Here is a 16,843-nt window from a genome sequence, read left to right on the forward strand (position 1 = left end):
ATTGCAGCCCATGAGTTCAGGTGACTCAGACAGAGTTTGATGGACCTGGGACTCTTCTGGTCTATATGACTTGGGTAAATTGCACAGCCATTATTATAATACTACCTGGGTTGAAATCCTCAACCAATCAAGCCTAATTTCATTCCAGTAGCTTGTTTTCGGACAATATGTGACAGCTGTTAAATTAAGGAGTTTGGGAGGAGGAAGGAAATATTTGCAAACTCATAGTAAATGGAAGAACAGTGTGTCTGTGACCCAAGAATGTTCTGAACTACCATAAGTGCAGAATCCATACAGTTAAAAAGGGCTCTTCTTTAAAAACCTACCAACCTGATGGTTAGTTATTGCTTGAAAAATTGACTTTTGTTGGTTTTACTGTTTTGTTATTTCCCACCACCGTAAACTTGGAAGGAACTCACTCATAATGACAGAGTTCCATGGACATAATAGCATTCTGGCATCTCACCCAAGTGACTGTTGAATAACATTACAGCCTAGGCCTGAGGTTTTCAATGTTTTCTGTTTTTTTTATTCTCGTGGGATATGGATGTCACTGGCAAAGCCAGCATTTGTTGCCCATCTCTAATTGCCCTTGAGGGCAGTCAAGAGTCGACCACATTGCTGTCGGTCTAGAGTCGCATGTAGGCCAGACTGGATAAGGATCACAGATTTCCTTCCCTAAAGGACATAGTGAACCAGATGAGTTTTTACAATTATCCAATGATAGCATGGTTACCATTACTGAGACTAGCTTTAAATGATACTCTTTCGAGTTATCAACAGTCACAGATTGCAACTCTTTTCGAGTACAATCACAGTTCTTGGTTTCCGGGAGTGGGACATGAACCCACAACCCTCTGATTCAAAGGCGAGGGTGCTATGAACTGATTTATTAATTGAATTTAATTTTCACCAGCTGCTGTGGTGGGGTTCAAACCCATGTCCCCAGAGCATTAGCCTGGACCTCTGGATTACTAATTGGGGAATTGCCTAGAAATTCAGATAAATCTTCAGGGACCCCTGCTCTCACTTTCCAATGATACTGACAGCTTCCCAGTGAAAAGTAGTTCTATCCTTTCAAGACACTTGTTTTATTAGTGCACAGCAACAGAAATAACATGCAATGTTTTAATAAATACAGGTGTCGCCCGCAAGGCCAGCGACTTTGCCCATCCCTAATTGCCCTCAAGGTGGTAGTGAGCTGCACTCTTGATCCACAGCAGTTTGTGATCTTAGGCTGACAGTAGCTTTTCGTTGCAGTTTGGCATAACTGAATGGCTTGCTAGACCATTTCATTTAAGTGTCAATCACATGGGTCTGGAATCTCATACAGGCCAGTTCAGGTAAGGACAACAGATTTCCTTCCCTAAAGGAAAGATGAGAGAACCAGATGATTTTTATGGCAGTCTAGTAGCTCCATGGTCACCATTTCTGATACTAGCTTTTTATTTCAGATCTATTTAATTAACTGGATTTAAATTCTCCCAGCTGTCTTGCTGGAATTTAAACTCATGCCTCTCGATCATTTGTCCAAGCATCTATTAGTCCAGTAACACAACCATTATGCTACTGTACCTGCTTAAATACAGAAACTGATTATGAACAGGTTTGATGAATTTGGGAACCAGATTGGATCCTCTTGTTGGACCCAAGACATTGGATGTCTGGAAAGCATCGCAACTGAGCCTGCCCTCAGCTGATGTCCACATATGCATTTATGGCAGGCCTCACTGGATTGTGATTAACAGAGATACCGTAATTCCCCCACTGCTTCAATGGGCTGCAATAAATCAGCCAAGCTCAAATCTGGAATTGAACCTGGAACTTTTCTCTGCGATACCACATGGTGTGTTTACCCTTGTAGCCATTGAGTGACCTACTTCAAATATTTTTATTCACAATCTCTTGATTCTCAGCAATGTGATATATCAGACCATAAAGAGTTTCAAAAATGAATAAACCATATAGAGTAGGAAGGTTATTATGGTTGTCTGCCAGACATCCTTTATCCTCATCAGTAATCCAACATCATGATACAAGAAGAAATAAAAGTTCAGTGAATGTTAGCTCTTTTGAATGAAAGTGACCAGTAACATATGAATCTGACCTTGGTGGAGAACAGAAATTTGTCAGTTTGATAAATGGGTATCACTGTTGTCCCCTGGGTACCATAGCCAGATCTGGTGGAACTCATGGGGATTGTAAATCTGTATACTTTAACTTTTATATTGAAATTTTCACAATCCGTCCTTTCGGACACAACAATCAGCATTTAAATCAAAGCTTTGCCCAATTTTGTTTCCTATTAACAAACTTCAATGTTGTGATTACTAAATTTTTAAATAGTAGATTTTGGCCTCATGAAATAAATTTTTGTGCTGTGCTGACATGGATACAAAATGACTGCTATTTTCCTGCCCTCCCAAATGCACTGACTTATGCCGGGATACAATTCCAAGATGCTGGCAGTTTTTGATGTATGAATCAAGTTCTCTTGGGTGGTATACAAGCCCCCATACCTGCCAATCGTGCATCACACTTGAACCTAAATCTGTCCTGACAGCTATGCATGCACTTTCCAACAAAAGTTGCGAGACAGCGACATAGTGTAGAATCTTGACTCAATTATCCTCTCACTAACCCAGAAGTATTACAACCCTGTGGCTGTCTTGACTGAGATGACCTGTCTCAGCAATGATATCCAAGGGTTAGAGTGTAGGTATCTAAAGTTAAATTAGAGATGAGATAAATCAGATAGAAGGTGACAGGAGTCTAGACCACCCTGCTCTTACCTTAAACATCAAATCAATTTCCCTGTATACACCAACAATACCCAGCCTTATCTCTTCACCATCACCATTGCTTCCATGATTGTTGTGGTGCTATCTGACAACATTACATCATGGATAAGCCACTGTTACTTTGAGTGTAAGTGTCCTGTTTGGCTCCCAACAGAAACATTGGTCCTAAGCCTTCAATTCCTTCTCCCATCCCAATGTTTTCTCAGGTTGAATCTAATGATGGGCTTTTTCAGTGTCCTCTTTGACTCTGAGCTGAACTTCAAACTCCTACATCTGGTCCAATACCAAGAGTGAGCAGTTCCACCCACATAGCACCACCTTCTGACCCGCCTCATTTTGTCACCATTGTTGAATTGCTCATTCAATGCCATCATCACTTCCAGGGCTGGTTTCTCTAATGCTGGCTTCCTGAGTTTCACTATAGACTAACTTCAACTGATCCATGTTTTGCTGCCTATATTCTATTATGTACTGTATTGGGAAATAAATTGCCTTATTTATCTCTCAACTTTCTCCATGTGATTTCCATTGGCACCCCATCTCTAGCACATTCAGAAAATCCTTGTCCTCATTTACAAATTTATAGCATTGCTGCACCCCACTTCTACTATCTTCAGCCCTCTTTGCCACCCAGTGCCCTCTGCTTCATAATGTGTGGCACAGCTTTCAGCTACCATGCCTTTAAACTCTAGAATTGTCAATAAATCTCTTTTATCTAGCTACATCTCTATCCATTTTCACTAGCTTCCTCAAAACTTACCTTTTCAACCATGCCCTTGTCCACTTCCCATAATTAATTTTCCAGTTCTTACTGATGTTCAATCTTGGGTTGCCAAGCTTGGGTTTGAAAAGTCTGTTTGAGGTAAGTTTTGAAGTCTTAGGAAATAATGATGTAAAATTGTATACAGCACAATTAAATATTAATTTCAGCACAAAGGAAGCGGGGGGAGAAATGCCATTAAGGTTGGCGTATTTGTAGTTTGCAAGGAAGAAGGCAAAAAAAGACAGTTGTAATAGCTATAGTACTATCAATAAGATAAAGATAAATTTTGAGACAGATTAGAGGCTTGAGATGAGTGAGGGACTGCCTGTCATATTTGAAGCTTTTTCTTGTAACTTGCCCAGGAGCATGAAAAGATGTTGGACGAGTCACCAGATAGGGAAGCACTATTAAAGTCTTGGTCAGACCTTGGAATAGTTAATAGGTATGAAAATACGCTTGCAAAATGGCAGTCAAGATTGGACAAGGGGACAGCACTTCCAAGTACTTCATTTATCTTAAAGGAGTGTGACAGGGTGAGTTAATATATTGGTTTGTTTTAAATTGGTGTGCAGGTGTGTGAAAACTGATCTACGATTTCATTTAAATAAAATGCAACAAATTGTGCTGAGTTTGGTGTGAGTTTATAGTGGCTGGGGTTACATGTTGTTCCTACGCTCATAACCTGAGGAAGACTGGAAAAGATTGGTGAAAGGAAAGGAGAGCTACAGAAGGAAATGAAACCTGGTGTGGTAGAAAGTTTGGCCACTTGGGATATGCAGCCAGGCTCAGAGGACCTTCATACCATTATCAGTATGGTTTTGTAAAGTTTGCACTTCCAGTAGAACCAAAATTCTGGCAAGCCATCTTCTGGTTTAAGAACTTGGGCCTTGATTTTAACTATGCAAGTTGTTGGGTCTTGAATCAGTTAAAATCTCACCCTCCGGTTTCAAACTTAAAATAAATCAAATTTGCATTATGAATCGCAAACCGCCACAAAGAAGGCAGACAAATGAGAACTAAAAGAGATGTGGGAATAGAAGAGACAAAGGAATCAAATGGGCGAAGAAGACTAATTATGCTCTCTTTTGATATTATAGTGAGGGAAAATTGAATCATATGTTTTGAAAAATAAATTGAAATAAAATGAAGTAAAAATACCCATTGAAACCAGATTCTGTACCTGTAAATTTCTGGATATTGCAATTCAAGTCACACCTCTCCTCGGTTTTAATAAGTATCTATATTTCCTTGTGACTTAAAATGGTATACCCTTTCAGTATTCACTCTTTCAGTATTCACATCAGAAATAGCTTCAGTATAAAACCCAAGTTATTAAATAGAACATTTTAACTGAAGACATGGATTATTGAAAAAAATATTTCAAAGCTAACAACCTACCTTCACAACAGAGTCCTTTGTTTTGTCAGCTTTCCCTGCCCTTCATGAAAGTGCTGACTCTCTTTGGGGCTGCCCTCAAGTACCTCTTCTTGTGAGTATCTTTATGGTGAGTATCGGCAGCTTTTCCGCTGTGTAAGTCTTCACAGTGGGGCATGATCCTATTTTCACTGGATATTCATGCAGATGTGAGCACACACCTACTCACTTTCCAGTTAGAGTCACTGGATAGTCGTCAGTAGCAGGAATCCTGGCTGATTTCCCTGAGCCCATCTCCTGCCACACTGCACCCTTTTTAATCCCATGGCACTAGTACTAATTGCTTTAACCTTACACATGCCTTGGCTAAGCTTTACTAAATCAATGCAGACCAAGAATTAAGCAAGGGACTTTTTGGTCTATACAGCTTTGTACCATTTTGAATAGTGTCTTCTCCCACTATGCACTAAGGGAGCCCTATAAAACAAATGAGATTTATTCTGTTGTGGTGGGACGAAAAAGAAACAGCTGATTACTCTTTCGTTTCTTCTAACTTCATTTTATTGGTTGGAGGGGGGGGTGCGGGGTATAATATTAAGTACACATGACATTTTTTTAAAAATGGCTTATATGTCCAGTTGGTTTTCCTTGGTTTAGTTTATAGCAGAATTTGAGTTTACAGTGAAGTTCTATTGCCCCAGTTCAGTTAATTGGGGTGACAGATGTGTTGCAATGAAAGTGCTACTTGTTTTAAGTATAAATCCAAATCCGCAGTATGCATGTCTGCAATTGTGGTAACTAATTCCTCCTGTTTTCAATTCCGCATTGAAAGAACTGAGTTGCAGAAAATGGTTGAATTTGGGAACAAATTGTTTGGAAAATTTGCTGTTGTTTTCAAGCTAGGTTCAACACAAAAATATATTACATCCATTTTGAGCAGGTGGTTTACCAAGTCTGAAAGGTTTGCCGGTTCATCAAGCCTAGTAATAACATTGAATCTCCTAAGAGAGGTCCAATAATTTTACGCAAAAATCCTTGACTCACCTCCATAATTATGCTTCTGTTTTTTGTGTATGAGGGAGGGATTTTAAAAATTGAAGGGAAGGATAAGATAATAAAATAGTAAGATAAGTGAATAATAATATTGGCAAAATAGTAATATGTTAGCACATTGTGAATAATTTTACAGTGCATTTTTTTCTTCTTGTAAGTTTTTAACTTAATTTACTGAACTATAGATTGAGTGAGAAATTTGACCCAGATTATTACTAGATGGTGGGTGGGGTTAGTGGTGTGCTGTTCATCAGTGTTTAAATCAGATGATGTAAATGAAGATTTTTTTCCTTTGCTACCACTCCCCCACCTTTCATTTTATAATCTTATATCTTGGTTCACGCATTTTTAATCCAATTTGGGCAGGTGTTCTAAATTAGTCACAAAGATGCTCCAAGAGCAGGCTGACAATATACCCGCCACCAATGTTTATTTCTCTGATTGTGGGACAGTGGCTGACCTCTGCTCAAATATTCCCTCCCTCCACAGCAGTAGGATTGAAACTGTTAATTAGGGGTTATCAAACCCATGCCTCATCCCTCCATCCCCTGTATGCTTCATCAGTGATGGCAAAGCTGTTTCACTTTGGAATTTTCCTAAACCCCTTTCCAGTTTTTCTCTCCTGCTACTTGTATACCCACCATTGAAAACTTTTTTTTAACCAAAAAATCCTATCTCTTTAACTGAGCTTTTGGTCTTCTCTCAGATCTGTCTTGGTGTCAGTGAATTTGCAATCATTGTAATTTCAGTGTCACGTGGTCTCGATCTACAATCACCCCAGCATTATTAACTGTATATAGTTGAAAATTAAACAGTATGTAGTATAAGTAGAAGTGCTGGCTTGGATGTAATCTGAAATGGGGGAGGTAAACACTGCAACATGAGATAACTCATTCTCCCTCTTTTCTGCCACTTGTGCTGCTTGATATGGTCTGAATTTTTGTAGGAAATTTTAGCAACAGGAAAAGATCATCAATGGATAATCCCACTTCGCCTTCCAGCATCCTCTATATTTTATAACCCTGCCCCTTTCCATTTACATTTTCTGTACAAATTGCAATGCGTACATGATGGTGCCTTGAAGCAAATAGTGAGAGGAGCAGTCTCCAGGTGGAGCACCCATGTACGATGCCGAAATCTAATGGAAACAATTCTTAATGTAGTGACATGATGCTACTTAGCAAGCAAATTCAGTCCAGCACACATGTCTTGGCCCAACTTTAACAATGTAATGATTGAGGGTGTCCATTCCCACAGGACAGTATCATTTAGTAATGGTCACTCCTGGTGTCAGTGGTACTAGACTGCCTACACATCCTTCAGTAGGATATGGAGGTTTGTGACTTGGAGGGATCTGTAGGATGGAGTTAAATTCAGAAACACTTTTTGTAAGTCTCAACACTGCAGCTTACAGCCTGAAATTTTGCTCAGTGTTCATGCTGTTGCTTGTATTAGTTGCATACATGAATCTCTTGTGTTGGCATTCATCATTAATAAGGGCTCAGTAGTAGGAAGCAAATAGTGATTCAGCTTTGTTTAATATTGCTTTATCATGAAATGTCATATTTTCATATAAAACTTTATACTTTAAAACTATACTGGTTTTGTTGTATTGAACTTTTTTGTGGTTTATATTCATTAGAATATAAAATCTGGAATGAGAAAAGAACATTTAACCCATCAAGCGTGGCCTCTTCAGTTTCCTAATATGATTATTCTACCGCCACCTTCCATTGATTCCCTACATTAAGGAACACTAAGTTTTTTCTACTACTAAAATCTTCAATGCTGCTTCTCAACGGAAATGAATTTAGACATGAATTAACTTCTCAGGCAGTCTATTCCACATGTACCCCATCCCCTGTTGTAGGAATTTTCTAACCGTTAACCTTTGTTTAGTGTTGTTATAAATTGAGTTATGACAAGTAACTGGAAGAAATTTTCTGTTTGTTGCTGCTCTGTGGTTAGTAATGTTCCCTCTAAGCTGCGTAGGTGCACAGCTATGCAGCTATCTTCAATGTCTCATGCAGTGTAATAAACAGGTTGCCCAAAGAAACATTCGAGGGAACATTGGTAGCTGGTAGACATTTTAATCCTAGCAGCTCACAATATTGATGGTAAAGATTAACATTTTTACAGACCAATCAAATCTCTTCTAATTGATTCAATTTCTCCAGCATTTGTGCATCACATACTAGCTCTCCTTAAAACCTACTACTTTGACCAAGCTTTTGATCACCTGTCCTAATAACTTCTTATGTGAGTTGATGTCAAATTTTGTCTGATAATGCTCATGTGAGGCACAGTGGGACTTCTTAACTACTTTAAAGGTGCAAAATAAGTGCAAGTTGCTGTTGCATTGTGTGAAATTCAGGCCTTCTGTGCTGCTCTGTCTCTATGATAGGGTAAGGCCCTAGAATTTTATCCTCATGTACTTATTCAAAAATTATGCCTTTGTATGGATGTTTTAAATGAAAACTATACTTAAAAACATAAAATATTTTTCAGCTCTTGCAATGGTAATTTTCCACCCATTGGAGCCATCATTTCAGCCTTTCATTAGCCAGGGCTTCTGCTCCACTAAATTTACACATGCTGATAATGCTTTATAAACAACAATGGTAGTTTGGTAAAGAAGCTGAGAATTGACTGTTACAACATCTGAACTCTCATTGAGAGGTCAACAGTAATGAAGTAGAAAAAAATTTAAAATTTATTTCTTCCCTTGCAGCATAACTCTAGTTGAGTGCTGCTGCGTGCTTGGCCAATATTAATTTTCATAAAAGTTGGTGCATTCTCTCTTGGTTGGTCCTGAATATCAATCTGCAGGATTTTCTTTCTTGGATGTCAGTGAAGTTGCTCTCTAGCGTCTCATCTGAGCTAAAATGTTGGTCGTGCTTGATCAGGCCGTTGAATGTACATTATGAGAGCTGACCTTTCTACCTCCTTGGAGGTTGGGGAAGAAGGAGAAAGGACATTAACTGCTCATTCTTCCCCTATTAAGTCTTCTGGTTGATGGGTGAGTTTGAAAGTTTCTGAAACAGTCCTACTTGTCTAAGAGTGACAAGCAGTTACAGCTGTGATAAGAGTGGAGAGAAATTGGGGTTTAACTCTGAGTCATTGCACAGTAGCCTATCCTGACTTAGTTGACCAGGACCTCAAAACTGGAACTGCTTAACTCCCTCATTCTTCACTTCATCATAGTTTATGAAGTTGTAAAATCCAAGCTTTGCATCACCACTCTTTTCAACATTGGTAGTGTACTGCACTATGAGCAAAACTATCAAAGTAAGGATTGTTCTGCCAGACAGGAAATATTTAGGTTACTTTTCAAGAATAATTTTATTTTGAAAGGTCTCTTAGGAACATAGGAAAAGGAGTAGGCCTCAAGTCTGTTACATCATTCAGTGAGATCACGGCTGATCTGTATCCTAACTGCATCCACATGCTTTGGCTGCATGATCCTTTAATACCCTTGGCTGGCAAAAATCAATTAATCACAGCTTTAAAATTATTAATTGAGCTAGTATCTACTTTTTTTGTGGGAAAAAGTTCCACACTTCTATGATCCTTTATGTGAAGAACTAACTTTGTATGAACTCCTGAATGTCCTGAATATGATTTTAAGGTTATGTCCTCATCCCAGACCCACCTGTCAGTGGAAAAAGTTTCTATTGTCACCATCAATTCCTTTCAAAAATCCTTAAACCTCAATCAAATATCCCTTAACCGTCTATATTTCAAGCAATACAAGCCTAATTTATATAATCTCATAATTTAACACTTGGAGCCTTAATAATATTCTGGTGAACCTGTATTACAGGGCAATATAACCTTTCGCAGGTGCAATGCCCAGAACTGTACAAGGTACTCCAGATGTGGCCTACCCAGACCTTCCTGCAGCTGTAGTAAAACTTCCCCTCCTATATATTCTAGTCCTCTAGATATAAAGGCTAATTTTCCATTAGGCCTTTGCCTTTTTTGTTTCTAATGCACCTTAGTGACCTGTGCACGTTGATCCATAAATCTATTTGGACCTCCACTGTTCCTAGCTTTTCACCATTTCAAAAATACTCAGATCTATCCATTTTTGGTCCAAAGTGGGTCACCTCACACTTGCCTGCATTGAAATCTATCTGCGATGTTTTTCCCCACTCAAGTCAGTCAGATCAATATCTCTGTAATTTTATGCTCTCATCTATAGTGCTTATTATGTCACCTATCTTTGTGTCACCAGCAAACCTGGATGTACACTCTTATGTTTCTAAATCATTAATAAATCTAGTCAATAGTTGTGATCTCAACACAGATTCTGTGGAATATCATGTCACTTGCTTCCAATTTCAATACATATACAATATCCCTTCTTATATCTTCTATCACCTAACCTATCCCTTAACCAGGTCAATAATTTGCCTTCAATTCCATGAGCTTTACTTTTAGCTAAAAGCCTCTTAAGTGGAACCTTTTCAAATGCCTCTGGATTCCATCTAAGCTAGAGCAATAGATTTTCCCCAGTACATTACTTTAGTTACTTCCTCAAAAAATTAAATAAGTTCATTAGACATGACCATTACAAATCTTCCCTTCCCTTCCTTGACCTCTCTGTCTCAATTTCTGATGATAGACTGTCCACCAATATCCATTACAAGCCTACCGACTCCCACAGCTACCTCGACTACAGCTCCTCACACCCCGCTTCCTGTAAGGACTCCATCCCATTCTCTCAGTTCCTTCGCCTCCGTCGCATCTGTTCTGATGACGCTACCTTCAAAAACAGTTCCTCTGACATGTCCTCCTTCTTCCTTAACCGAGATTTTCCACCCACGGTGGTTGACAGGGCCCTCAACCGTGTCTGGCCCATCTCCCGCACATCCGCCCTCACGCCTTCTCCTCCCTCCCAGAAACATGATAGGGTCCCCCTTGTCCTCACTTATCACCCCACCAGCCTCCGCATTCAAAGGATCATCCTCCGCCATTTCCGCCAACTCCAGCATGATGCCACCACCAAACACATCTTCCCTTCACCCCCCCTGGCGGCATTCCGTAGGGATCGTTCCCTCCGGGACACCCTGGTCCACTCCTCCATCACCCCCTACTCCTCAACCCCCTCCTATGGCACCTCCCCATGCCCACACAGAAGATGCAAAACCTGCCCCTTCACTTCCTCTCTCCTCACCGTCCAAGGGCCCAAACACTCCTTTCAAGTGAAGCAGCATTTCACTTGCATTTCCCCTAACTTAGTCTACTGCATTCGTTGCTCCCAATGCGGTCTCCTCTACATTGGAGAGACCAAACGCAAACTGGGCGACCGCTTTGCAGAACACCTGCGGTCTGTCCGCAAGAAAGACCCAAACCTCCCTGTCGCTTGCCATTTTAACACTCCACCCTGCTCTCTTGCCCACATGTCTGTCCTTGGCTTGCTGCATTGTTCCAGTGAAGCCCAACGCAAACTGGAGGAACAGCACCTCATCTTCCGACTAGGCACTTTACAGCCTTCCGGGCTGAATATTGAATTCAACAACTTTAGATCTTAAACTCCCTCCCCCCATCCCCACCCCGTTTCTTCCCCCTCCCTTTTGTTTTTTTCAATAATTTATATAGATTTTTCTTTTCCCACCTATTTCCATTATTTTTAAATCTACAACTAATACCTTGTCAGTCTTTCCACCCCACCCCCACTAGAGCTGTACCTTGAGTGTCCTGCCATCCATTCTTAATTAGCACATTTTCTTAGATAATATCACCACCTTCAACACCTCTTTGATCCTTTTGTCTGTGACATCTTTTGATTATCTGCTCCTTTCACTGCTTGCTTGTCCCTACAACCACCCCACCCTCAACTTCTCTCCCCCCGCCCCCCACCTTAAACCAGCTTATATTTCACCCCTCTCCTAACTATACTCAGTTCTGTTGAAGGGTCATGTGGACTCGAAACGTCGACTCTTTTCTTCTCCACCGATGCTGCCAGACCTGTTGAGTTTTTCCAGGTAATTCTGTTTTTGCATTACAAATCCATGTTGGTCCTCTATTTCCTATCTCATATTTCTTTGTGTAAAGTCACTTTGTCCTTAATTATAGATTCTCTCCATTCTTGCTACACATTGTACTTCATATATAATCACACAAAGCACTTGCCATTTTGGACAGGTCTCATTACAGTTTAACGTTGAAGTAACAGTGCAGTCAAAAGTTCTTACTAATGTTCTACTGTACTATGAATTATTGATTCTCAGCTACACTGGTTTATGGTAACTGGGCAGGTCAGATTTTGTTTTATTGCATAGATTTTTGTCAGTGTCTTTTGAAATGCATTCTCAAATTTTGTTAATTTTCCATGAAAACTGAGAGCCAGTAGCCTTGCTGACATGTGATAAAAAAACAAATAGAAAGCAGGTTCTCTCAGGTTTACCTGGTAGAACAATGGATAACTTCAGGCAGTGGAAATAAAGATTACCAAGGATGACTGCACATTCCAGCATTTTCTATTTTTATCACTGAAATTTTTTAAAATCCTGGTCCAAGTGGATTCTGGAGTCAGGACTTCTGGAAACAAACACAACTCTTCAACCACACTTGTAGGGTGAAATTCATCTTTGTGGAAGAAAGAAAAATAATGCCTTCTAAATTAAAATGACAGTTAAGAAATTGCAGGAAAATGTAGCTCTGAATTGAAGTGATTTTGTTTGTGGGTCATTAAATACACAGAAAAGCAGGCATTGTCCCATTTTTCCTTATGGGAAATTTCACTCCTCAAGATGTTTTATTGAGAAAATAGGAACAGAGGCTTAATTTCTATTCTTCCATCTGTGCTTGGATCTTGCACCCAGCCAAGACTGAGGCGATAGATGTTTGCTCAGTCTGATGCAAGTTGAAATTTGAGTTTTTGGGGAATCTGTACCCTGATCCCAGAGCTAATAATATGAGATGTACCCTACAGTCTGTACAGCTCGTTTCAATTTGGCACCAAGTCTCAAACCATGAGGAAAAGCAGTGTTGGGCCAGCAGGCAGTGCTGTTTTGAAAATGAAAGATCGGCATTGCTCTTCAAGTTGAAATTTCTTATTTTCCAGTGTGCGATTGGCCTCATTTTTGGGAACATATTTACCAAATTAGTACTTGCTCATAATTTAATGGCTAACATTGCTCTGTAAATGTTTCCACAGGACAGAATCCTCAGAGAAGCCAATCACATGACTCGGTGAATTCTCCAGACCATCGAGATTCCCCATTGCCACGGAGAGGGCCATCACCAGCTGAAAATGCAGTAGCACCTCCCAGGAGGGATAAGTTACCACCTTCCTTTCAGATGCCTGGTCGGCCTCCATATGGTGAAATTCCACATGGAATTCCACCTCCAGGTCTTCTGCCTCCTCCAATGTCACTTGCTCTCAACTCTGGATATGGACCACCACTTCAGGTGCAGCCAGGGCCACTGCCCCCACCAGGTGCATTCTTAGCCCGACCTGGCCCTCCAGGATCAATTGTACCTCCGTTGCCACCAGGACTCCCTCCCCACTTGGTTGTGCCACCTCCTGGTGCTGTTCCACCTGCACCCCACATTAACCCAGCCTTCTTTATACCCCCAAATGCCGGCTTGCCTCCACCAGTTGATAATAGAGGACTTCCACCACCGCCAACGGATGCCTATGGAAGACCGTCACCATCTCAGTACAACAGAGAGGAATTCAAACGGGGAAGGTAGGAATAGAGCGTTATTGAGATCTGTCCAGTTGAGCTACATTATTTTATGTTTTTAGCTATTTTTCTAGCTCAGTGAGTAACTGGAGATAGCACTGAACTGTATAGACAGAGGAGAACCCAGGTTTGCACTCTTCTATGCTGATTTACTTGATCATTACAATTGCAATTGAAGGGAATGATCAGCAAGTGTTCTGATTCCCGTCCATTGACACTTATTGGGTCGTTTGAATGTTGGGTGAGGACAAGATTGGGCTTGGCTGTGGCACAATGTGAGCTCTGAGGAGTAAGCTGTAAAACTAATTTTGGGGATTGATGAGATATGCATATAACAAGCTCCTGTTGTTGTTTAACAAATGTAGTAATTATGATTTTATTTCGTGCATAATGTACCTTTAAGAATAATGTTTGTTAAGGAAGATCACATGATCTTTAGTAACCAATAGAAGAGTAGCGCGGGCTACCTCAGTAGTTGGTAGTGTAGAGGTAGAGTTGGAGCTGAAAGCACACATGTAGTTGCTGTTGAGTACCTTGTAAATAAACTTAATGTTCCTGCCTAAGAAGTGTCTGCAGATCAACTCTATCAATACTACCAACTCGGCCACCAAACTGACGATGAGGATAAAACAGGATTGAACAGAAGAAGTCAATTTGAAAAGAAATTGACACTGTACCTCGCCCAGTGATTGTAAGTAGAAAGTTCCATTAGAATTGAAGAAGATAATCCCTCTCAAAATGCCGTAATTTGGGAAAATTGAACCTTTCGATCCAGTCACAGATGATTGGTCTCATTACATAGAACGCCTCATGTTCTTTTTTCAAATGAACGAGATTACGGGGGAAGAGAAGAAGCATGTGACCCTCTGAAGTACATGTGGGAATAAAACCTACAGTTTGATTTGAAGTTTAATGGCACTCAGTGCCCCAGATTCAAAAAATGTCCATGAATTGGTGGACCTTGTGAAGGATCATTATCAACCAAAGCCTTCAGTAATGATGCAGAGGCTCAAGTTTAATTTGAGGAATAGAGCCCCGGGTGAGACAATTGCATGCGACGTGGCAAATTTGAGGCAGCTAATGGAACATTGTGAGTTTGGTATATCTTTAAATGACATGCTCAGAGATCGTTTAGTGTGTGGTGTGAATGAGGACACTATTCAGAAAAGGTTATTGTCCAAAGTGAATCTGGATTTCAAGAAGATGCTAGAGATAGCACTGGCCATGGAAAGCGCAGTAAGAGATTCAAAAGCAGTACAGGTTGCACAAAATGGTGACGTTCTCTACATCGGGCGGGAAACCCCAGCCAAAAAGGGCACAAAATTGCAAGACTCTGCCGAGAAGCGGGAAACAGCTAGCCAAAGAATAAGGAAAAATAACTTAGCAGCGAAATCAAAGAATAATTTCAATAGAGGTGAAAACCAGCAGTCTTTTAACAATTAGCAGTTTAAAAAAATCAAATGCTACTAATGCCACAGAAATGGACATATAATGAGGCAGTGCAAGGAAAGATTCAAGCAAGCTTGTAAACAAAAGAAGAAACTCAATGAAATTTACAGTGTAGAAGAGCCTGAAACAACAAATTCAGACAATTATTCGTTTAATCCGAAAGCTGGAAAGACAGAACCAATATTTGTCACAGTGAAAGTAAATGGCAGAATGTTAGAATGGAAGTGGACACGGGAGCTTCCACTACAGTAATTGGGGAACATGTCTTCAGATATCTGAATAATGGTGAACATCAATTAAGTTTAAAAGAAACAGCTGCCAAACTAAAAACATACACGCGTGAAGACATTCAAGTCAAGGGCATAAGCAGAGTAACTGTCCATTATGGAAGCCAATCGACAAGTGTTGGTATTGAGATGCAGGACCCAAGCCTTCTAGGGCAAAATTGACTAAGGGAAATCAACGTTGAGTCGCTACTGAGATTCCAAAAGGAAGCTGGAAGCGTTCCTGTTTTGAAAAAGGAGTGTGTAAGGACTCATCAACCTGAAGAAACACAAGCTGTCTTAAGTCAAAACCTGGAAGAACAGCAGAAGGAACTTGAAGAGACCATGCTTGATGACAGAGTTCAAGACGAGGTGAGCAACCTTCAAAGGGAAAAAGAAAACCTGCTGAAAGACCTTCACACACTACAATATTCCCTCAGGTCAAAGTTTGTACCACTGGAAAAGTATGAAGAGAAACAGAAATAATTCAGCACTTCTCTGAATAAACTGAAGAATGAGTTAGCAGAGAAGACACAAAATGCTCAATTTTCCAGGAGGCAGCAAACAAGTACAAAAATGAGACGGAAGACCTGAAGAATAAGCTAAATGAAGCCAAAGAGCCTTTGGAAGCAAAAGTCGCAGAATTGTCCAAGAAGCAGACAGATAATGAAATTTTGGGAGACCCAACCGCTGAGCTCAGTCAAGGTGAGCTTGACCAATTGTGAAATTAAAAAGAAGGCTGAGATTAAACTCTGCACTAGAAAGAAGAAGATACTTAGAAAGAAGATACAGAAAAACCAATAGGACTTTAATACTGGCAGCATACGAATACACTTTCGTACATAGGTCTGGCAATCAAATCGCAAACACCGATGCACCTAGTCGTTTGCCTTTACAAGAAAATGGTGAGCACATCCCAGTTCCACAGGAACTTGTTTTGCTGTTAAATTTCTTGGATTTCTCGCCAGTATGCGCTCGACAGATCAGAGACTGGACAAGTCGGGACCCAGTCCTATCTCAAATACGAGAACAAGTGCTTCATGGGTTGGTCACAAAATCTGACAAAATGAAACCGTACTTCAACAGAAGACATGAACTAACCAGCCAGGATGGCATCTCATTGTGGGGAGCATGAGTGATAGTACCTCCAAAGGGAAGGGAGCCACTTTTAATTGAACTCCACAGCGCACATCCAGGAATTTCCCGAATGAAGACAATGGCACCCAGCTATCTATGGTGGCCTGGGAAGAATGGCAAAATAGAAAGTTTAGTGAAGAATTGTGTGCAATGTCAGCAACTGCAGAAGTTGCCATCGAAAGCTCCTTTACACCCTTGGGAGTGACCAGGTAGACCCTGGGTGCGGCTACACATTGACTGTGTGGGACCTTTCCTCGGAACAATGTTTCTGTTCATTGTCGATGCCCACTCAAAATGGTTGGACGT

General features: G+C 40.5%; 2 protein-coding genes across 3 annotated transcripts in view; one reads left to right on the plus strand and one right to left on the minus strand.

Annotated features, from left to right (window-relative positions):
- The window catches only part of LOC144684798 (lysosomal membrane ascorbate-dependent ferrireductase CYB561A3-like), a 198,751-nt gene that overhangs the window by 162,142 nt on the left and 19,766 nt on the right, over window positions 1-16,843 (minus strand). The window lies entirely within an intron of this gene.
- LOC144684796 (cleavage and polyadenylation specificity factor subunit 6-like) overlaps window positions 1-16,843 on the plus strand; it is a 65,098-nt gene that overhangs the window by 34,818 nt on the left and 13,437 nt on the right. For both annotated transcript variants that reach the window (XM_078549028.1, XM_078549027.1), the window contains one exon: window positions 13,157-13,691. In XM_078549028.1, the coding sequence (XP_078405154.1) occupies window positions 13,157-13,691 (535 nt within the window). The remainder of the gene's footprint in view (window positions 1-13,156; window positions 13,692-16,843) is intronic.

Source organism: Cetorhinus maximus, chromosome 9, assembly GCF_964194155.1.
Source record: "Cetorhinus maximus chromosome 9, sCetMax3.hap1.1, whole genome shotgun sequence".
NCBI classification, from domain to species: Eukaryota; Metazoa; Chordata; class Chondrichthyes; order Lamniformes; family Cetorhinidae; genus Cetorhinus; species Cetorhinus maximus.